The sequence below is a fragment of the Sylvia atricapilla genome, chromosome 19 (assembly GCF_009819655.1).
Source record: "Sylvia atricapilla isolate bSylAtr1 chromosome 19, bSylAtr1.pri, whole genome shotgun sequence".
Lineage (NCBI taxonomy): Eukaryota > Metazoa > Chordata > Aves > Passeriformes > Sylviidae > Sylvia > Sylvia atricapilla.
In genome coordinates this window covers 10,083,777-10,107,534 of record NC_089158.1, presented here as the reverse complement: position 1 = coordinate 10,107,534, position 23,758 = coordinate 10,083,777, and the positions used below count along the sequence as shown (strand labels likewise).

Here is a 23,758-nt window from a genome sequence, read left to right as displayed (position 1 = left end):
AAATCGTCTTTCTTTTATAATCACCTGCTGCCTTTACATGCTCATTATGAGGTGTAATTCCAGAGCATCACTTAGAGAGTTAAATTAGTAAGAACTGGAAGTATACACTAAATGGTTTGTTTGTATGTTTTGCAGTCATATCGTTAACTTTCTACTGTTATTACTGGTAAATTTATAACTCTTGAGCAAAGTAAATCTCTTTTCTCAAGCATCATTTACATCTGGTAGCTCCATTTGATAAGGCTTTTGACTGTCACACTTATTTCCATGCATCTGGCAAATCTCTGGATTCAGGACTCTGGAGTCTCATGGACCAAACCTTGTGCATTTGTGATATTCTCCAGCTTGGCCTTTTTTTGACAAAGAGGTAGAAATATTTTGACAGGTATTAAAAAGAGGTACTGTCTTCATCCTAAATACAGCCTCTTAAGTTTTTCAGCAGTGTGTGCAGAAAGTGATTTTGCCTCCTCTTGACTGCAACTACTTTTTTTTCCCCTTTTCCTGGGCAAATAGATGTCATGAAGTTGAGCTCAAGAGTCACAGGAATGAAGATGTGAATCTGGGTGCTGTTTGTTCAGTGTTGGACAACGTGACTTTTCAGTTTGGTGAAAAGTTTCCAATACTCTTTTTTCCTGAAAAAATCCCTGTATTTAGCACCTTACAAAGGTCTGATGAGAAATCACCCAGGGCTGTAAAGAAAGAAATGGAGGTTCTGTGGTTGTCTTTGTAGTGTGTGCATGCTGAGAACCCTTTCTGATTGCCTCATTGCAAGTGCACTAATACCAAATTCTCAGTGTGCTAAATACCTTCCTTCTGTTTCAGACAAAATCCAGAAACTACCTTTGAGGTGTATGCAGAAGTGACCCACTCAGGAATCAGCTGCATTGGGAAAGGTACTGTTCTGCAGTTCTAACTATTTATTGGCTAAAATGATTCTTTAAATGATATACTGTGAGATAATGAAGTGTATTTAACGTGATGCTGCTCTAGCTTTTAAAAATACCTTAATCACTGGTTATGTGGAATCTTTTACAGTTTGGACTAAAAATGAGAAATTTGTGCTTCTGTACCTGATTATGGACAGTTTTCAGGTTTCTTTGACTGTTTTGTCTTTCTGTCTTTTAAAATAAAAATAACTCTTTTCTTGATTAGATTGAAAAATGAAGTGCTTTCTCAGATTGGTATTTGCTGCTTATGTAAAAAAGGGTAGTTTTAAACCAAAAAAAACCTCTTAAAACATCTTGTTTGGAATTTTATTTCCTCCTTCTTACTTCCCTTCAGAAGTGTTTTTATCTGCTCCCAGAATTCTCTCTTTGATTGTATGACTTTATCTGGAAGTTAGGCATGGATGCAGCTTATGATTTGGTTAGCTGTTTTTACTATTGTTATCAAGTCATAATTACACAAGAATTTTTCTATAATATTATTTTTGATAAGTATCCCTACTTTTATGGTAGAGAAGTCCCATAACTGCTGAAACCAACATGTAAGTACATTTGGGAATTTTGGATTGCACTTTTATCTCACCTGAGGAACTTGATCAAATAAGCAGGAAAAGCAAAGATTGAAAGGCATAATACCAAAATTTAGTTTGAGGTACTGTTAGGAGAGTTCAGTCTCTAGAATGGTGCAAAAAGGAAGTTTGTCAAAATGAAATAATGCTGATTGGTGAGCATATACTGAAGTAGTATTTCTTTTGTCTTTTATTAAACAATCACACGTGTGTTATAGATATGGTGTAACGAACCAGTAGAAAGGATTTTTGTATTTTATTGACTGGAAAGCCACTTCCCTCCTTTTATATCTGATTTGTTACAGTCTGCAAAAGTCAAAGAGCTGCGACTCCTTCCTTCCCTGCCAAAGCCTCCATAGGAGTTGTAACTGGAATACAGTTTTGGCTTGTCCTACTGCTCTGTGCCATCACAACTATTTGATGTAACTGCAGGAGCCCTTTTAATAACTGGTCTTTGTTTCTGCACATCTGACCTGGATTCTAGTGCCAGAAAATCTGAACAAATTTGACCATAAACATTACATTGTACAGTACTAGTGTCTGGGTATAATCTTCTCTTTGAAGTTTGTTTGCATCCCCCTGGAGGGATTAATTCCCTGCTGTGGGAAGGTGGGTTAAAAAGCACGGAAACTACTTTACAGGTTTTTAATTGGAGAATTTAGTATACATTTTGTTTTATAAACCAACTGATTCTATGGGAGTTTCACTTAGTTGTGTGTTCAGGTTGTATGCACTTGTAGGTGCAAAATCTTCAGAAACTCTTTTTAGTGAGTAAGAAAAGAGTTTTAATAATTGGTTTTAACTTGTCATATGTGCTGAAGTTACTGTCTCTGAAGAATCTTTTAAGACATATTTCCCAACCAATTGTTTTTATACTTAAGAGGTATGCTTTATTCTCAGAAGCCATAGATTTGTGCATACCCAAATATTTTGTCCTTCTGTTCTGAATGTTGTCTGGTTCTCTGCAGTGTCAGCTGTATTTAACAGTTGTACTCCATCCCAGGCAAATCACCATTCCAGAAATACACACCTAGAAACCTCCACGTAGTCTGCATCCACTTTTTGGCTGTCTGTTCCATGCCAAAACCCTAAGAATACAGATTAACTTTTCTTTTTTTTGCAGTCAGGGATTGTGTGTTACATGGCAAGGAGCAGCTACTGTTGAGAAAAGTAAAATGCATGCAAGTTGTATAAGAAGCAAATTATCAGGCAGGTTTGAACTATTTCTCTCCATTTAATTGATCCCAGAATTAACTAAAGCAGCTGTTTTTTGAAATTTGTGTCTACTATAGTAGTGCTATTGGCACTGAAAAAGCTCTTACTACTGATATCAATCTTCTGACTTGGTCTTGAGGAGAAAGAATTGTTTCAAAGCTGTCACTGTCCTAGTGTGGGGGATTGTGTGGCTTGTGGGGTGGTAAAATTTGCCTCGATTTTGTTATTCAAAAATCCATGCAGCTGTCATGGATTAACCCCAGCCCTGGTGCCATGGGGGAGCAAGCTGGAAAAGTGAGAAAGTAGCAAAGGATGTTTGCCATGAGACTGTGAAGTATCAACTGGAACTTTAAGCTTTAATGTATTTCAAAGTTCACAGTCAACTGCAGAAGGGAAAATCTATTCTGGATTCCACAAAAGGCACCAATAAACTGGACTGAGCTCAATGGAGGGTGGCAACGATGGTGAGTGAGCTGAAGCACTTGAGTGTGAGGAGATGAGTTCTGGGCTGGTACAGCATGCAGGAGGCCCCAGGAAACCTGAGCAGGAGCCTTCATGGCCCTGAGCAGCACCTTTCCATACCTGGGGAGTTCATCAGGATGAGCTGTCCTGGCTTGCCAAGTGATGCGTGGCAGGAGGACAAGGTGCAGCCTGAATGAAGAGACATTCTAAGGGATAATGGGAGACCTGTTCACCATGAGGAGTCAAGTGTTAGACCAGGTCAACCAAGAGATGTTGTGCATCTCCATCCTTGGAGGTTTTCAAGACTAAACTGCTTCAAAACCATCAAGAGCCTGGTCTGACCTCTCATCTGGCCTCTCTTTGAGCAGGAGGTTGGACTAGAGACCTCCTGAGGTCCCCTTCCTGCCTCAATTATCCTATTGATTTCATACAAGTGTAAGCTTCAGGATCTGGGGAATATTTTGTACACTTAATAAGGTACAAAGAGAAAATTTTCATTGAAACCAAAGAAGTTGAGAAAGCAAACATTATTTTATTCCAGTCCAGGCAGAAGTTTGCCAAACCACAGTGAAATTTGTGAACTGAGAGTGGAAATGATCACTGGATCAGCTTGCTGTGCTCTCACTGTCCTTTCCCCTCAGGATTGTTTAGAAAGAATGATCATCTGTGCTCAGCATTGTGTAGTTTTGGCACATGAAGGCTTTGGTACATTATACAATTCCAGCATTCAGTTGTATTTAAAGGTGGTTTTTGTGCTTTTCTTTGTTGAATTCATAGGTTTTACTTGGAAACTTACAGATTTTTCTTACTTAAGTTAATGTGATGCCTTCTTTTTTTTTTTGAGAACTGTGAAGCACGATAGCTGCAACTCTGGCCACATGAAGATGAATATTTTTTACTAAAAATATATTTCCTTAGGAGAAGACAACACTATACCATTTTTTTTGCCTAATGATTGGTGTTTCAATGGAAGCTGGAAATTCCCTTTTCTGAGAGGACACGCATTTTTCCTGTTCTTTCTTTTATTGCCAACATACCTATAAAAGCTTTTCTTGTTGTGCTTGGTGTCCTTGGCCAGATTTACTTCTGGCAGGGCTTTAGCTTTGCTAACGTGATGCCTGCCTGTTCAAGAGGTTCCTCTGCATTCCTTCCAGGCCGTGTTTCCCTGCTTCCACCCTCTGGGAGCTGCCTGTTTGTGTTTAGATTGTGCAGGAGCTCCCTGTCCATCCTCTGAGGCCTCCTCTCCCCTGATTTCCTCTCTGTAGGGATGCATTGCTCTGGAGCCTTCTCACCAAAAGTGAGAAGCTGCAAACTAGAATAGAAAGAACAGAGTCTGTGTTTTTACAGTGATGGTACGTGGAATTTATCTAGTGAGAAATCTGTGTTTGTGTCAGGTATGAGTATGTCAAGCTTAGGAACTTTGCAAGTCTAGTGCTTGTCACCTGCTCCCACACATCTATTTTCAGAAAAAGAGGGGGAATTAGCCATGGTTTTATTGTAAAAATGAAATATTTTAGGGAAGATATTGGCTCAAATGAAAACTAATAAGTTTTGTGTCTCTGGTGCATGGCCTTCTGTCATGCATTGGAATTGTTACATGATGTGGATAATTAAAAGCTTTTTATGAAATACTGCTATTTTACTGTATTTCCTTTCCTATTTTTAATCTTTGTGTAAGGGAAGGAAAAGCATTTTATAAGGTTGTGAGTTTTGTATCTATCATGGCACTCCATAATACTGAAACTTCACAGAAGCTGAGGTAGTAAATGGAAGAACTTGTATTGTTTTTTTTACAGAGGACAACTGCTTAAGCTCACTTAAGCACTCCTATATATCCAGTTCTGTGCTATTGACACATTGTAGAAAAGTGCATTGCAACTGTTCCCTGTGTTTTTAATCTCAGCCAGAAGATTGTTTTGTGTGAGTTTTTGAGATGCAGAAGTAGAAAGGATCTCCTAGCAAATTTAGTTTAAATACCTTTATAAAGAAAGTGAAAGCTTACTACTTGTGAAATTTTTCTTTTAACTTTCAAAGCACTTTATGATCTTAAAACTGCTGCAGATCATTCATCAAAAATAGGATGTGACAAATTTAAGGCTGTTGCTGGACCTCAGCCAAAGATTCTCTCTTGTTAGAAAGGGCTGTGAGGAGAATTGTAGTCTGACTGTCAAACTGTTCATATAGCAAAAGAGAATTTGTTAGTCTAAAGTAACCGATCAAAATAGTCTCTGAAGTAAGAGCATTTGAAAGTAAATGCTCACAAGAGTAAAACACCCCCTACACCCCTGTCTGGGAGGACGTACCATGCTTTTGTGTGGGGTTTTTGTGTTCTTGCCAAAGCAGACATTATAAAAGTATGTCAAATCTGTAGCTTTACCATGTAGTGTGCCAAAAGGCCTTTCTCTCCAAGGACCTCATCTTTCATCTTTTTGTGAGTGTAGCATAAATTCTTGCTGTGTGTTCAAGGAAAAAGCTGAAATGGTTTAGTATAGCTAAAGGATTTCTTTCTGAGTGTTTTTTAAAAAAACCATGGTAAGTTAGAAGCCTAAACGCGACCGCACGGACAAAGTGTAAGTATGTTAGAGTTTAACAAATGTTCACTGGATTAGGAAAGGAAATGTAGTTTATGCTACTTCTTTTATGACAGAATTTAAAAGGTCTTGCTGTAAGACTCTCCATGTGCTTCTTTCTTTTCTCCAAAACATACCGCTAAGTTGAAAAGGGAGATGAATCTTAGAAGGAAACTATTAACTCTGAGGTAGTTTATCATTGTTTGAGTGAAAGGATGAAATTTGCATTTGAATTGGCTCCTAGAGTAGCATGTACTACTAATCTTGTTCCTACTAGAAGCCTGTGAGTAGTTTAAGTACTTCCTTCTTTACTTTTCATGTTCTAGCCTTGGGTTGTAATAGCTCTTTCCCTCCCTGCCCCCCTTCCCAGCAGATCACAAATGTATAACTTAAACTAATCGAAGTCCTTAACTCTACTGGGAGAAGTCACCATGTACTTGGGCCTTAAAATTATTCTACAGTTGTCACTGTGGTTTCTGTGGTAGGACTTTCACAGGTAGAGAGAACGAGCAGCTTTCTGTCTGTGTCAGACACACTGCTGCTCCTTATCATTATCTTCTGTCTTAGATTATAATGTTACATAGCAGACCAGTGCCTCCTATGCTGATGAAGGATTTTCTTGCCTATAAGGAGTTACTGGATAAGGATTAAGAGTTGGTCTTGCAAAGGTTTGTAAATCCTACCTGTGCACCTCTCAGAGCAGCCTTTTTTATTTTTTTAAGATGAAAGCATTTTATTGGTTCCAATCCGCCCATTCTGTATTGAGAAATAGATAAAATGGTGAAGGTTTAGAAATACCAAATGAAGTGCAGAATTCAGGTTTCTTTCCATCAGATAGGGGCTTTCTCTTGAAGTGGCTGGAATTCCCACATCACGAGTTTTCCTGTCCCATCTTTAGTTTGGTGTTGCTACACCAAACTTCCTAAAGCAGGATTGGAAAAGTAACCAAACCTAAGTAGGTAGGTGGTATTTGGGAATTCTAATTCTCCTAAGCTGCTGCTTTGTTTTTCTGTTTCCATTTGATTGCTTTGCTTCTAAGTACAAACAAGGTGGAAGATTTTAACAAAGAGCTTGCTGGGACTGCAGTGTCCGGGTAAGTCAATAGCACTGTTTGAGCTGTTTTCTCTGAAGACAGTTCACAGTTTGGTTTTTACAGCATAAATGGAATACAGAGCTCAATTTGAAGAGAAACTCACCTTATGAAAAACATTCTGGAGTCTGTAATTTTGCAAGTCGTCACACATTTTATCTAACACATTTTTAGGCGTGTTCTTATCTGATAGTACTAGATTTAATAAACCCCCAAACCAGTAATATCAAACCTAACTGAGTGTTTCTCTGTGAGCTGTTTTGTGAGAAGAGATTTCTTTGGCCTTTTTGCTTCATGCTTTAACTACTTCTGTCTACAGTCTTTCCTATTTCACAAGTATTTACTAATCTGCAGTATATTGCTATGCTGGCACTGTTTAACTAGACAGAAAAATTCAGCACAGAAAGTCTCACTCACAAGACTTTAAACTCTTTTGTTGATTTATATTTTTTTAAAGGAGCTTGACATCTTCATCAAGTTCACAGTGGGCCTGCTTTGTTTGCTTTCTCTTGAATGCTTGATAAGATTTTTCTTCTATTGTTTTGTGCAGCAAGGACAGAACTTGCCATGGCTGAGGTGGTTTTTTTGTAAATCCACAATATGGTCATTGTCTGCTGCTGAATAATTGTGACTGCTTTTTGTACAACCAGAACTAAGGCTTTGGCTGTGAACAGATTCCTTCTTAGCGTGAAAAGAGACTAATCCATGTAAATACAGCCCCAAAATAAAGCTTTACAGAAAAAGGGAAAGGCTGCTAAGCAGGAGGGCAGAGGTCAGCAATTTAACCTTTAACCTAACAAATAAGAAGCATGAAAGTTCCCGAATTGGTTTACAAAGGCAAGCTCCTGTGATCTGTCAGTTTTTCTTTTCATGATAGAGTTGGGTGAGAAAACTGACTGACAGCTAGTGCCTTTTTAACTGCAGGTTGGAATTAACTGCTAAACTGAAACTTTCTTAGGGAGGGTTTTTCTAGTGATTTGAACAAATTATTTTCATTCACTAGCTATACTTAAGAGTTTTTCGTGAATTTATAGATGAATTTGAGTGGTTGTTCCTTATAAAGAGTTCTTGAAAGGCTCGGTTTAGATACCCAATACTACTGAAACATTTAAGATTTCAGCATCTGAAGCGTTTTAGAATTTGGTGAAGCACTTGTTGCAATTAACTCTCTCTAACTGTGCTGCTTTAAGCGTAGGGCTGCTATGGCAGTAACTGCAGAGATTGTACTTTGAACAGAGTCCAAACATTGATGTTGACGAGGGATGTGTGTGTGACTTTATTTAAGGGAGTAGTTTTAACTTCAGTTCATTCTCAGCCCTTAGCATTTGCGAGGTGGTTTGTTTTTCGGCTGTTCTCAGTCACAACAGGTAATCTTGTTAATGAGTGTTAACTTCTGCTCAAAGCTCAGTGCATCTGCAATCAGCAGTTAACCTAGATACAGACATTGCTGTAAAGAACTCTCCATGCGAGTGTCATTCAGGTGAAAAAGGAACAAAGTAGTAATGACTTTAAAGGAGACTCCCTGTAGATTTAAGAACTGCGACTTTGGGTGGTTCCTGTCCCTGAATTTAGCTCGGACCTCTAAGTAAGTGTCTGGTCCTTCCACAGTAGGATGATGCTTCCTATGAGTGTTTTCAGTAGAAACACCGGAATTCAGAGTTTGTGTCTGTCTCTAGTCTGTTGGCATGTAGGTTGGTAGTTGTAGCCCTACAAAGTGCTTTAGAGCACTTAACGGAGCAGTACTGGCAAAGCAAGTTTGGGAAGGAAAAGATAAACCAGATCTATTTTTATTGCTGGCTATTTTTGTTATGGGGAGTTCCTTGCAAGAAGAGAATGTAAACTGGAATTCAAAAAGAGGCCTGTCAGAGTGCCCAAGGCAGTACTGGGCTGCCTGCCTTTGGTGTGGTATTTTTTGTCATGAACAAAAAGTGACATTGTGAGGTTTTCCTGTGGTTTTCTGTTGGTTTTGTTTTGTGTTGCTTTTTTCTGTTTGGTTGCGGTTTGGGTGTTAGGTTTTTTATGAATTGAAATCAAGTTTAAAAGAGCTGATTTGAGGTTAGATTATTATCAAATAAGTGTAAAATCAATGCAAGACTATTGTTTTACTTCAGCAGCAGTTGTCAAAACCCAAGATCAAGTGTAAACAAATCCTTAACTCCACCTTCTGTGCCACCAGAGACAATTTGCATTTTGGTCCTTCCGAGGCTAGCAAGTTTTGGTAAACCATTCGTCAAAATTCCAGATGCCGATGGATTTTCAGCTCCTGGGAAGATGGTTTTTATGTCTTTTTTAAAGATGAAATCAGCTTTTAATATACTTCTTAATATTACTTATTTCATGGAAGAGTGAGATAGAAATCAAGGAAGTTGAACTTCCGTATTGAGGAGGATAACCTTGGATAGAGGGATGGGAATGGACAACTGATCCTGATAATCTGTTATCTGGAATGGGTTATAGTCTGGAGGGTTTTTTCTGAACACTTTCCTGACTGGAATTTCCACCATTAGAATTTGTGCTGGGATTTTAAGTAATTGTGAAGGGAATTAGACTCACAACTCCCACTGCATTCTACAGGTGTTAACTCAATCCCATTTTTGATTCCTTTGAAGAATCATTTACTTTGAAACTATGTAGTTATTAATATAAGTAGTGGCAACATGACCTCTTCATGAATTGATTCTTACATTGTTACACCCCATCAGTAAACGACTCTAGTTTCTGTCTGTAGGATACTTTGGAGATCCTTGAGATCTTCTGTTCCAAAGGTTCTAAACCCAGATTACCACTCTGTGGAGAAACACCTATCAGAAATACATGTGACAACGTGAGGACAGAATGGCTGGTGGAGCAGCACGGTGTGGGCAGGGGCAGAGTCAGGTTGCTGGTGTTCCCTGTTGTGAGGAGTGTGTTTGTCTGGGTGTCATTTCAGTGCTGTGCAGTGTGTTGGTGTGGATATGGCCCGAGGAGAGCAGAAGGGCAGGGAAAGTCCCAGGAGGGAGGAGCAGCTCTGGTGGAGCAGAAGCTGTCTCTGGCTGGAGGATGGGCTGTACATCTGTAGGACAGAGCAGCTCTGTCCTACACAAGGGCCGAGAAATCCTCATAAAACATGGCAGAGGGAAGGGAAAATGCAAAAACCCCACCCCACAACAAAGGCCCCAAAACTGGCCTTGAAATAGGTTCAAAATTTTCTTTGTTGTGCTTCTCTTGCATCTAAAGTAGTTTCTAGTTTTATCTGATACTTGTCTGTTGGTCATTGACTCAGTTTAATTTGAAGAGCTTATCAAACATGTAAAAAGGATTCTTTAGGGTAAGTAACCCTCTCTTAAAGCTATAACCTCTGTCCACAAGTGCATTAACATTCATACTTTTTCTTTTACATTTGCCACAAAATAATATATTGATCTCATCTTAACTCCATTTTATCTCGAGGTGATCCTGGCACACAGAAAAGTGTTATAAATATGCTTATTTTGCTTCATTGTGATTAAATTGCTTCTACAGTAAAGATCAGATTGTATTTGCCCTGTGTATCTGGGGCTTAAGGCCTTCTGTTTGTAATGATCCATCATCTTCTTTTGCACAGAGTAGTAGCAAAAATCTGTTTTAGTTTCTGTTTGGGAAAATTTACTTGTAAATTATTTGCTAAAAATATCTACCATTACAATATATGACAGGATATAGATTGCATCAATATTGTGTAATTAAAGATACCTCTTTAAGGTATTTTCTGCTGGAAAGAGTTAGCATGTTAAAACAGAAGTGTGCAGCTTTGTGCGTACCTTGTTCATAAACAAGAGTAGATGTAGTGAGTAAATAGAATGATTTAACTTGTGCAATATTTTATTCCTTAATGAACCATAGAGATAAAGGGTAGTAAAATCTCACAATTTGCTGTTTCTATTGCACCGATGGCAAAAGTGTGTTTTGTTGCACTTAGAAATACTAAATGTGGCATCCAGTGATACAGTAATTACAGCTTTTCATTTTGATGTATTTCCTGATTGCTTTGCTCTACCCTGGCCATGGGATTCTGTCCTTCACCAAGTCATCTTGAAACAATTCTGTATCTAGACTGAATCCTTAGAATGCAGTGGGTATCAATCACATGGACAATTAAAATTAAGTATTGACATGTTTTTAAAATAGTCATACATCTCAATTTTGTTTATCTCAAAGTTTTAAAAACCTAATGACCTCATTGCAGCTCGACTATAATTACCATGTTTAAACTTCTATGCATTTTTTAGTTTAAACAGCCTTTGTGTTTTTTTAAACCAAAAGAAAATTAATGAGAAGAGACAAAGAGACATCAAAGAGGTTTTCCCTCTGATTGCAGTGTTAGAAGTTTTGCCTGAAAATAGGTTACATTTCTTCTGTTTTCAGCTGAATCCTCATTAACTTTACATTTTAATGATGTCCAGAGCAAATTATACGATTATGGTAGATGCCTTAAAGGGAAGCTTAAAGGACACCTTTTTAATGTTTGTTTCTTTATTGGTGGCAGTATTTGCACCAGTATTATAAACAGCGTTAGACTGCTGAAAGTAATTCCAAAACATATCAAAAATATATTCCATTTCTGCCATATATGTAGTATGAGTGTCTTAATTTAATATTTAACACAAATGGAGTGTGTTATGGGGAGATCTTCATCTTTGTAGAAGAAAAATGTAAATCAGATCCTTTGAAAGAGTTTACAAATTACTTGTGCATCTTCTATTCAGTTTTATTTATAATGATCAAGTAAAATGGAGACAGATGATTTAACAAAGTCTTGAAATTGTTTTGTTTTCTTGAGCCTTCCATGGAGACAATGGTTGAAATGTTAATAAAATGCTAGTTTGTGTTTTTACAGTGACAAAAAGCATTACTGGGGGGACTTGGTGGAATTTCAATTTATTCTGTCTAGAGGAACTCTAATAACAGCAGTTCTGTGTTCTCATGTACTTCTCCTACTAAAAAATAAGATTGCATAATTAACTTTCTAGATGAAGAATTGTGTTATATCAAATGCAGCAACAAAACCTTGTATTCAGTGCACCTTAAGCAAGGTTAACTGGAGTTGGCAATAGCTGGAATTTGGACAGTTCAGAATGAGGTACATCATTTCTGACTGTAGCTCAATGAAAAGTTAGAGCACAAGATCTTGTAAAAAGTGGGGTCTTCTGTTTCCCTGATGCTTGGTGTGTGTGCTTTATGGATAGAACCTTTGATTTTCTTGTGCTGCCCTTCAATCAGTGAATTTTTGGGAGTTGGGATTATGACAAGGGGATGGGAAGAAGTCGGAGTCTGCTGAAGTACAGGTGCAAGGTAGGACTCAAAATCCAGCTGACATAGTGTTTGAATTCTTCATCACTGATTATAGGCTACTGTGTCTCGATGGAAGCATTCGATATGCCTGTCATTAATAATCATTGGATAAACAGGAATTGTTTCACAAAAAACCCCCTAAGCTTAGCCTTTCCATTTCAGTATGATTTTACATCTTCTCTTTCATGTTAATCTTCAGCAGAAACTCTCCAGAAATCCAAATAGTCGTGATTGTCTGGGAGCTATGACAGACCCACACTGCACATCCAGCTTGGTGGGCTTTAGGTGATGTTGTGTTAGAAAATAGGTTTTTCAAAGGTTTGGCTCTCTGCAAGTGTGAAAACAGCTGTTGAAAGCCATGGTTTAAGTTCCTAGTTAATCTTAAGTCTTCTGGCTTTGATGCCTGATAATGTAACTTTAGTTTGAAGATGATGTCACCAAAGGAAATAAAGGCTGAATTCAATTTCTTGCTTTTTCTCATCTTTATTTTATAATTATCAAAGAATTTGCAGTCTTTAGTTGAGATGCAGAATGAAAACACTGATGAATAAGCTGGGGAAGACACAGATTACTAACTTCTAGCTGACAGAAAGATGTGCATGTTATTTTTGTTTCCTTGGCAAGAGGGATTTTGTACAGAATCATATTAGCACTGAAAACATGGAATGTTCTTCCTGGTAACTTGTTCTCCAAGTATTTGCAGTGTGGCTGTTTCCAGCCGGTTATGTGTTAATGATAGTGCAAGGCTGAAGCATTCCAATCATTCATATGCCTGTCCTCCCTTTCTCATAAGGGTTTCTTTGCTCAGGGTTTTTGCCTTATTCCTTTTGCTTTGTTGTGGTCAATTCAGTCAGTATAATAGCAGAGACACTGGCTTTTTTCCCCCTTTTTTTTTTCTTTAATAAAGAGTTATGTTAGAGATATACTATAACAGAGATAAGAGCTATTTATGTCCTAAGCTATTGATTTTTAATTAATGTTGCCTGGGCTCATGCATGTTGGCAGAATTGCTAACAGCTTGTGGCATTTTTTAATTCACATCTTCTTTTTTGGTATTTTGACAGTGTCATTCATATCTCATGAAAAAGTACCTCGTCAGGTTAAATGTGTTAAAACACCGAGCAAAAAAAAAAAAGGAGAGAATGGAACATAGGGCTGCCTAGAAACCTTGATCCATTGCCAAAGTATTTAAACAATTTAGTGTTTTGGTTTTCTAGCTCCAAGCTGCTTCTCAAATCCCTTGCTAATTAATCCAGTTAATTCTTTGTAGACTAACTGTATGCAGGGCTTTTTCTTGGGCCTCTATCGCTGAGAACCCTGTTTTGTTTGAAGCAAACCTAAGCTCTGTTATAAAGGTTGTAGTAATAACGTGAGTACTTGCAGATGTAAATACAGTGTTTTGAGCCTTTTTCAAAGGAGTTGTGTTTGTATGGGCAGCTTCTAATTTAATCTTTCATGTTTAAAAATTAAACATATATACTTGTATAAAAAGATGGAGAGAGCTTCATCAGTAGTTTGGTCACTTAAGAAAAGGCTGTGGAGCCTCTGTGGAACAATTGTGGCACGGAGCATTGGTGTTGGGGTACTGGAGTTAGTGATATGTGTTTATTTTTCAACAAGTAAATCGTGGTAAATGTCATCAATTTCCGTTCTCAGAAAAGGGTGTTTGGATGTAGCACGAGTAAGAGTTTATCAAAAAGTAGAGTTTTTAGAAATGACCTGTTGATGCTTTACATTCTTCTGGTGAGAGTACAACAGCAGTGTGAATTCAGACCTGGAAAAAGCAGCCGGGGAGCAGAGAGCTCAGAAACCCAATTAGACACGGAATGAGGTAATGAGAACAGAGTAGGTAGTGCTCAAGGTGTGCTGGTGTGTGATGAGAGCCACCCCAGCTCTTGTGCTTCCTCCTGGTTTGTCAGATTTGTGAGAACTGTTTCCCCCAGTGTCCCACTGCCAGAGTCCACGGGCAGCTCCATCGGCCTGGGGAGAGGTCCTACAAGTGGATTCAAGTTACAGCTTTAGATTGCCTTTGGAATTGGGGGGAAAAGATTGTTTTCAGCAAATCTGCTGCTGAGGGTGACCAGATTGAAACGAATCTGCAGGGCTTTGGAAAGGGCTGAAAGTTTACTTGGGAGTTTGTGGTTTCTCAAAGCTGGGCAAGGGAAAGAGAAAGGAAATTAGTGAAATGGCTGGGTTTATGTAGGCCTGATTTCTAGGGCTGTGGTGTGATTATGAAATGTTCCTGCTCAGAACTGGACTACTCTGCTCTCTCAGGAGCCTTTTGATAGCTGGATGTATGTTCTTATGCATCTTGGAAGTATCAAGTATCTGAAAACATTTTTTGTGGTTAAAAATCCTTTTGATACCCTTGCCTTTTCTGCAGTAGCAAAGATGTTTTACATTTTTTTAGCGAGATGATAGATTTCCTGTCTAGCTGCGCTGAATATCAGCGAACTCCTCTTTATCTAAACCAAATTTTTCTTCAAGCCAACAGCACTGCTTTAAATGTGCTAAACTTCCTTTCACAGAGACCTTCTTTTTGTTCCAGCACTGCACACAGTGTAGTGAGCTGTGCTAATGGTAACTGAAAGCACTGCAGCATGAGCTGGGTCAGTCCTGCAAGTGTCGATATATCCAAGGCTCTGTTGTGCTGCCTGATGCAGGCCAGTTAATGAACTTTCTTCCAAAAGAGAGAAGTCATTCTGAGCAGCTGAACGCTCAGGGATTTTGTTTTTCTTTCATCTCACGGTCATTAGGTCCACGAGATGTATTTTTCCATGTTAGGACCTCCTTCTCCTCACCCTCACTAAGTTTTCAGTGGTGTTCGAGAAGTTCAGCTTCTGTCGTCAGCTTTTCTGACTCCACAGAAATGTTTTGCTGGGGTGCATGTTAGATGCTTTTCCTGTTCTTACAAACTTTCCTCTCCTGTAATGATGTCGTTGGAGGCTTTCACGGGGCCTCAGTGATGCTGCAGTCTTAGGTGAGGCTCACTGTGACTATCTCTGTGTTTTTTGAACTGGATTCCAGCTTACCTGTTCTTTCAGATTTTTACTGTTTTACCATTTTGAAAGAACGGGCAGCGCTAACAGGAGCAGTGAGTTGAGGTGGGCATGTTGTGGCTCAAGCTGAAACAAAAAGGTGAGGCTGAGTACTGAAGGGTACAAGGCCAAGCTCTGAAATGTCCCAATAAAATAATTACTGCTCTCTCTTAAGTATGATAATTTAATATATGAACTTGCACACCTCAAAGCTCAGGAATGTGTTGGTGACCATGGAAACTCGTGGTCAGCTCCGTTTCATAGCCCAGGCCTGGGATTGTCAGTGAGAGGGAAGTCTAAGTGTGGCTACACTGGAAAATCAACAGGCAGAACACCACTGTGAAGGCAGCTCCCCAGAAATGCTGATGAGCTTTGGCTGTCCTTTGTTGATGAGGACATGGGTGAATCAGATTCACGGTGTGACAGATAAGCTGTACCTCAGTGCACATGCCCAGAAGCATTTGTGGTGACATCCCCACTGCAGGGACCAATGGAATCGAGAGGAAGGTTTCCAGCATTTCATCTCGGATAGAATCGTTCGGTTTGTTTCAGCGCCATACAAATCACCAAAGCCTCCTGAGCTGAGCAGAGATGCACTAACAGAAGGTGCCAGGCCCCAGCTGATGGTGCAGCTCTGTTTGCTCTGTGCTGGAGGTTCCCTCAGAGGAGTTTGTGCAGTTGGGGACAGAGCAGTGTCTGGGAGCCCTGCTGCTCCACTGCAGGGACACACGGGCACTTGGAGGCTGGGAACAGTTGGAGACTATCAATATTGAGAGTATGAAAGTGGGGTCAGAGTTGGAAACGTTAGAAAGTTACATAGCTGGAGGCTTAGAAATCAGTATTCACTGTTGCGTGTGTAACAAAGAAGGTTTCTCTCTGTAGTTCGGGCAATTATCCAGTTGCTCAAGAGAAGGGTTGTTGGTTTTCCTGTCTTACTACAACACTTCAAGAACTTATGGTTGGCTGCAGCACTTCTGTTCCACGTCCTTTCCCAGTCAGTTCACATCAAACCTGCAGTGAATGCATTTCTGCAGTGCTTTGTGTTTATATTACATTTCTCTGCCAGTGTGTCTCTCTGAAGCTACTGTGGTTGGTGACGTTTGGAGAGAAATTTAAAGAAAATTAAACAATTGTAAAATGTTCTCTAAGACATAGAAAATACAGGTTATTACCAAATTGAAATGGCCAAACTATCGTTAAAGCTAAACCCAAAAATGACAAAAATAAAGCAGCTTGGAAAATGTTTATAAAACTCAAAGTATTTTCTAGTAGTGAAAAGCCTGGCAGCGTGTTGGAAAATACTTTTTGTTTTCATTAGCAATTCCTTTAGGTTTTGTAATGCAGTTGATTGATTGCCATGGCCACATTGTGGTTTTACACTAGTTCCTTTTAATACACTATTGCTAAAAAGCAATATGATGTTAAAATGTTAATTCTGGTTTTCTTCAGAGCAACAACCAAGTTAAAAGTGATTTGATTGACACAGGAAAGTAGAAAATTTAACATTCCATAAAAATTTCTTGTAAAATTGATTGATTAGGGATTTTTTAAATGAAGGTGCTTAGTATGATAATTAATGCTGTTGGGTATTAATTCAGTTGGCTATAAGCTCTGATTTTATCAAATATAACTTGTATTTTTGCTGCTGTACAAAGTGACCTTAGAGAAATTGTTTTGGTGGATGTGCTTGGCCCCTCAGCAGAAGCAATAATCTGGGGCCAGCAGAGAGGCATTCAGAAACCATCTGAAATACGTGTCCTGGAAATATTAAAGACTGTTTCTTGTAAAGCTGTCAAAGCTCTGGGTGCTTTGGACTTAGCCTGAGAAATTTGCATTCTGAAAATCTAAGTTAACAGATTTAGACAATCGCTGCTTGTGTCTGGTATTGTTAAACTCTAGATGATGCGCTAATTTGGATTAATTAATTAATCAGGATTAATTTTTTGCTGCATGTTAGCTTAGATGTGATAAAGGTCTTTTCACTTTCCTTTCTTTATTGCTTCTGAGACTTTTAGAAAAATCTTAGCTTGTAAATCCTGCCCTGCATGGTATTGGCACTTCCAGACTGTCACATTTAAATCAGAGGCTGAAATATTAGTTAACTGGTTCTTTGATATTCCCAGGACAAGGAGGGCTTGCCAGCTGCTGTGGAAGTGGGGAGACTGTCACCAGGCAACTCCGCTGTCTCCGAGTATAAATACAAAGAGGCAGGAGAGAAACAAATTCAGTATTCATGGCCTGGGCACTTGAAACACATCTCCATTAAATTTATGGAGTGTCAAAAAGGTTATGAGAAAAAAAAATACTCTGATCAAACACAAATAAATTAGAAAAATTATTAAAGCCAAAAAAAAGCCCGCTTAAAGTAGGTGTTCCCATTCAACTTCTGCATTTAAACCCTTTTGTATAATTATTACAGGCAGCCTGTAAAATGTTTCAAAACACTTCGTATTTCATTTTGTAAGCCAGGCTTTGTGGATTTCTTGACCGTTGAAGTATGATTTTACCTAATTATATTTTTTGCAAGTTTTAGCTGCTGTATAATTTGCCAACTAAAATTACAGGGGGGAAGAAAGAATTAAAAATATAATCCATTCAAAATTTGCAGTTTGCAGGACTCCTGGAGTTTGGCTTCGATTTGTAGGAATACTGCATTTCTGGGTTGGCTGAAGAACAGATGGTTATCAAGAGAAATATCCCCTTAAGTGCACAGTAAAGCAAACTCAAAAGATTCATCAACCGTGCTTTAATGTGGGCTCGAGGTATCACCAAAGTCATTAACCAGTGCAGAGAAAAGATCTGAAGACTTCAGATGAAGATGGGAGAAACATGTAACAAACAGGGCTCGAAATAAGTACTTATTTTGTCTTCTGGTTTTATTTTAGTTTTAGCTCTATCCTGTGCGTCCCCTTCCTATAGTTCTAGCTTTAGTTCTGTCAGTATCAGCAGTTTGAAAATTAATCAGGACTGAAAGCTTCCTGCTTTTCTTTGTAAAGAAATAATTCTGAGTTTGCTGAATCACTGAAGACATCTTACGCTTTCCAGTGTCTCCCTACACTTGGCAGTTTAGAATGTTAGCAACAGACATTAATCTGCACCATCATAAAACTGGGATTTGTACAACCAATGTCATGGTATGGGTGAAACAAAAGAACCTAAGCATTTAATAGGGAGATGTTTCCCCAATTGTATTTCATATTTTGAACACTCTGCCTGTACCACAACTGTTTCCTAACTTCCATTAAAATAATTATTAAAGTTTTGATTAAACCTGGCCTTATTCCATATGAGAGTCCGAGGGAGTAAATAATAGCAGTTGAGATGGAATATGCTGCCTCAGAAGAGGGTCTGACTAAATGCTCAGCACGTGGCAAGCTGGGCAGTTCAACAACTTGACGTGACACCGAATAATTGATGAGGAAACCAAGGGAGCCTCTTCTGTTTGTAAAAGGCAGTGAGTGTTTTTCCTGTCTTCTTGTCCAAGGAGTGAGTGTTGTTTCTGTTTATTTAACAGGGTTGTAAAGTGAACCAAGACCCCTTTAGGTGGAAAGTTGGTTTGTCTGCTAGAAACAGTGAAAGTCTCATATTCAATGTTTATTCTGAGTGGCTCACAAAGCTGCTGCTGGTCTCGTGCCTGCCCTGGGAAGCTGGTGAGGGGATCAGAAAGCCTGGTGTGCACCCCAGGTGTATGGACATAACTCTGACAACCTGCGCCAGTTTTTGTGTTGTTGGAGCTGTTACTCTCTATGTTTCATTCTGGAGAGCTGTATATTACCTTGAGTAAAAATCTGTGAGGATATCTGTAGCTTAACCTGCCTTTTTATGGAAGGATTTTTTAAAAAACACATATAAGATGTTGCTGAACACTGCCGAGGGAAGTTTTGTTCCTCACTGCCCCTCTGGCTCTTGATGTGTTAATAATATAAAAACAATTATGGAAATCATAGTGATTTGCCTAATCTGTTCTGGTTTTCTCCCTTCCTTCCTGTTTCCTATGATGTATATTTTATACTGCCTTTGCTCTCAGTCTCTCCTGCTTTCACATCACTTTACTGAAATCTGAACTGCACATTGTGTGTGAGTTACAAACCTTATATTACGTTTCTAGATTAAACTGTTGTGAAAAGCATTTTCCCGTTACCAGTGAGGGATTTTTTGGCACTTGCAGGGCAGACTTCCAAAGGTTCTGTTGAAGAGAGAGGGGCCAACTCGTGTGTTTTTGTGCCGTGACTGTGGTGCCCGGTGCACAGCAGCAGTCCTGGCTGGGTCTCTGCGCTGTGCCTGTCAGGGATGCACAGAGCCTTCAGGAGCTGCTGGTTCTGCAGGGCCCTGTCCACCCACTGAGGCCCAGCCGGGCACAGGGTGCTCTGCCAGGTGAAGGGGTTATCACAAACTCTCCTCTCGTGGTTTGAGCGTGGTTTGACCCGCTGCGGGCGCTGGCTGTGCTCAGTGACGCCTCGGGGTGACACTGGTCACACACACGCAGCAGCCTTGTGTGACAGGCTGTCCTCTGGAGTTTGCTTCTGCATCTCAGTGCTTTTCTGACTTGCACACTTTTAGAACGCACTTTGAAAAGAAAACGTCGAAGGCTTAAAGCTGCATGTTAAATAAAAACGGGAATTTTTACGCCAAACGTATTTTAGGCCAGAACTCATTCTCAGGTGTTTTGTCTTTTTGCGTGTGTGTGGGTTTCTTCTTTCCCACATTTTCTCCACCTATCCCAGCCTTGTTCCCTCCTCCCCTGCTTCTCCCTCTCCGAGATGGTGTCTGCAGTTAGGGCAAGCAGGAGTGTCGGCTGTGCCGAGTGCACGACGCACCGAGAAGTTTGCAAAGAAGTTTGCGTTGCTTTTTATTTGTGCTGCATAAGGATGAGAATGTGTAGTGGGTGTTGAAATTTAAAGTTACTCTGAATGGAATTCCAGTTAATTTTAGAGGGATTGCAGCTCTAAGGACCTTAAAGAAGAGGATGAGGTAAATAATTAGTTAGGAGAAAAAAATGACGTAATTTTCACTATATTTTTCAAATTGGGATTGAAATGAATTATTTGTAGCCAGTATGGATTAAATTGGCTGACTTTTATCAGAAGAAGCTAGTTTGTTTCTCTTGGATTGCATGGTTTACTCTGGGAAGTATATTCTAATAATTTTTTGAAAATTTCCCTGGTCTTATAATTTGCATACAATTCAAATACAGACCAGTTTGTGCTGTGCTATTTGTAGAAGTAATTAAGCATGTGTCTTTTAAAAGCAAAACTCCTCACTTTATGACGTAAGAAAAGTTGTGAGTAAAAGAGCAGCATAGTTACACTAATATGCCATTGTAGCATGTTCCCATCCTGTCATCTGGAAAATTAAATCAGGTTCCAGCATGGATTAACATCCAGACTTGTGTGGAGGGGAAGGTACTGTCTTAAATGCCATGAAATTGAACAATGGGATTATACAGTTCACAGCTAATTTCAATATTCTGCTGTACTTGGCTTTTTGTTGGACAAGATTCTGTGAGGAGAGGCAGGGATGGCTTTTGGAGCTCGGGAACATCCCCATATTTAATGAAAAACTGACAATAAATAGGCAGAATATGGCTGGGTAATTAACGCAGTGCTCCGCGCAGCGTGCAGAGATGTGGTGTGGGATCTCCACTGGCAGAGGGAAGGGCTGGCTGTGTTTGTCCTGAGCACTGCACTCGGCCAGAGTGGAACCAGTGTCACCCTTCGGAGAGTGTAAGTGCTGCTGTGAGGGCAGAAAGACTTCCCTCTGCTGTCCCCGGGAACGAGCCCTGGCTTTGCTCTTTCCAGAGCAACCCCCATCACACTCCTCCGTGAAATGATTCAGTCGGTTCCCTTGGAAGCACCCCTTAAAATAGCTGTAAGGGAAGCTGCTGCAGAAATAGCCGCAGAAGCGATTTCACAGAGGGTTTTCCAGCCCACTCCTCCCCGGGACAGGCTGTCCCCGCACGGTAACGAGGGCTGCTGGAGCTCCAGCCCTTGGGCCAGCTGAGATTGTGTGGCAGCAGCTGCGGTGTGTGGAGCTGTGTCCCCTGGGAAGGGAGCTTCTAATGCTGCGTGTCAGGCTGGCCAGTGAGCCACGCTGGCTTCGCTGAAGTCACTCAGGGATCTTAGGACATTGATACGATGTGCCCGTGGTTAACAAGCTTTTTAAACCCGAGTGGAAGCGTTAGGAATAAAACCAACTGTTTTTTCTGGGTACCAGCAGTTTGTGACACACGTGTATTTCGCTGCACTTGTGCCCCTACAAGAAGGGGAGATTGCAGGTGGGATGGTGTATTTTAGCTGTATTTTGGAATGTAATTGCTTGTATTCTTTCTGCTTTACGCTTGCAACTTACAGTTTCCAGTGCTGTATGTCAGCGTGCATTTATATTCACGGATGGCTGTTTTCCAGGGAAGTTTGTTAGCACTTGATTTAGGCATAAACTGTGTGGATCTTGTCATCCTTGTGGGCTGAAACTACAAAACCAGTTGTAATGAAAGATGAACAGGAGGTATTAGGTTGCCAACAATAGAAAAGTTCAGCATGTAGCACAATCTGAATTCTTGTTTTGGGGTTTGAGACAAGTTTAGTTTGAGAAGCATCTGCATAATTCCTGTGACTTTCTCCTTCTGGGGGTGAACCTGCCCTGTGTTTGTTCCCGGTTTGCAAGGTCTCCTCCTGCTCTCAGCTGAGCCTTCAGAGCTCTGTTAAATTATTGGTGACTGCAAAGCTTCAGCTCCTGATTTGCTGTAGCTGGGCAAGAGGCTGGTAGGGATTTCAGCCTGGCTCTTCCCTTGTTCTGATGTCAGCAAATAGATTCCACTCTCCTGAACTTGAAAAAAGTATTTTACATGTGTTTACTTTGCATCATTTCACTCGAAAGCCTGTTAAGTACCTGCAATAACAGCATTCCCAATGTTTTGAGTTGCAAAGGGTTTCTTTACTGTCTACAACTACAATGGAGCTGCATCTAACTGTTTGCATGCGCTGTGCAAAACAAATTACTGCGAGTAAAAGTGTTTGAAGTCCCCAAGTTACTTTAGTTTCACAGGCAGAGTTGACAGTCGGTTCTGTTCATGTGTTTACCAACTATTTCATACGAGTGCTGAAAGTTTTCACTGATACTCGTGGTGCTGATTAAAGCTGATCCCTGGGTGCTGGCCTGTATCTGTTTGTCTGACTGTTTTCTCTTGTTCAGAGTTATTCTGATATCATGTCTGTCGTGATTTTTGGGTGACTTGTGCTTATCCCTTCAGGGGAGAGCCTGGCTGTGCTGAGTAATACCATAGCAGTGTTTGTTGTAGAGATATTGATATTTCATACAGTCATGTGTCTTGAGGGCCACCACTGTACATATTTATGTCAATCCTCTTGGTGTAGTGAGGGTGCTCTGGCTTCCTGAAACTTCCTGGCGTGAGCATGGAGAGTTTAAATATCCTTCTGTTGTGTGTATATGTGTGTAGGTGAGTATAGCTGAGAACACCTCTCACATGCACACTGGGTTCACAGTGAAGAATGGATGCAGTGATGAAGGCTGTAAGACCTGAAGTAGTTGTTTGGTTATTTTTTTGCTTGTGACCAGTGTAGTATTTTCCAAATAAAGATACTGAAAGTTTAGTAAATGTTCCCAGACCATTTAAAAGGTGAAGTGATGGAGCTGACACAATCCTAAAAGGAGAGGACTTGTGAAAACACGAGGACCTGTGGCTGCCAGGCATACACCTCAGAGTGGTTTTCTTACCTGTAGGGTTCCAGCTGGTCTGGATTAGCCGTCCTGATGATCTTGTGAGATGTGTCAGCCCGAGTGGCCCGTGGACAGGCTGTATCCCCGTGTCACAGGGGCAGCTCCCTCAGCTGGGACCACAGAGGCAGTACAGGGCTGTGTTTGCTCTGGGTGAGCTCAGCTGGGTGATCTCTGCAGCTCACAACGCCCTGCACAGACCTCTGCCTCTGGGCCAGGAGCTGAGATGGGGCTCTCCAGCCCCACAGAAATACACTCCAGTGCCTTTGTCTGGGCTGTCCTTCATGGCAGGGAGCTCCAGGGACACAGAAGGACTTCCAAGATGCTAAGGAAACAGGAAAAATACATGTTTACACACACACACACACAATTACTTTGTATGGCTAATCTGTTTTGTTGGATTTTTCAAGAATGAGAATGTGGTTTGCCATCTATGGACAAATGTGTTTAGAGCTAACACACTTTGGATTTATGTCAAATTGAGTTCTTCATTTCTCTAAAAAAATGGTAAATGATAGGATGTTGCGTGTGGCAGTATGTGTATATATATTTGTATTAAGTTTGAGAGCAATGGATCAATAGAAGAGGCGGGAGGAATGTAGGTATCATGTTCAGACACCATTACAGATGTCTGCAGCAATACAGATTTATTTCTTTCATTGATTCAGGCTTTTTTTTTTCTGTGAAATTCTGAAGTCTTGCCCTCTGATAATGAATTTTAAATTTATTTTAAAATATGCATCTTAATAGGTGTGGCATGGTTTCATTTTACCACTGATGCTGTACTTGCTGTGCTGAAGTGTGAAGCCATCCTGTCCTGTTAATT

At 40.0% G+C, this 23,758-nt stretch overlaps 1 protein-coding gene across 10 annotated transcripts in view; it reads left to right on the top strand.

Annotated features, from left to right (window-relative positions):
* Positions 1-23,758, top strand: part of DENND1A (DENN domain containing 1A) — a 151,704-nt gene that overhangs the window by 4,967 nt on the left and 122,979 nt on the right. For 9 of the 10 annotated variants that reach the window (XR_010745074.1, XM_066332968.1, XM_066332964.1 and 6 more), the window contains exon 2: positions 823-893. Coding sequence is in view for 9 of the 10 variants with exons in the window: in XM_066332968.1 (XP_066189065.1) it covers positions 823-893 (71 nt within the window). In the remaining variant the exon portion in view is untranslated. Of the gene's footprint in view, positions 1-801; positions 894-23,758 lie in introns of all 10 variants that reach the window. The other variant, XM_066332970.1, reaches the window with a different exon arrangement.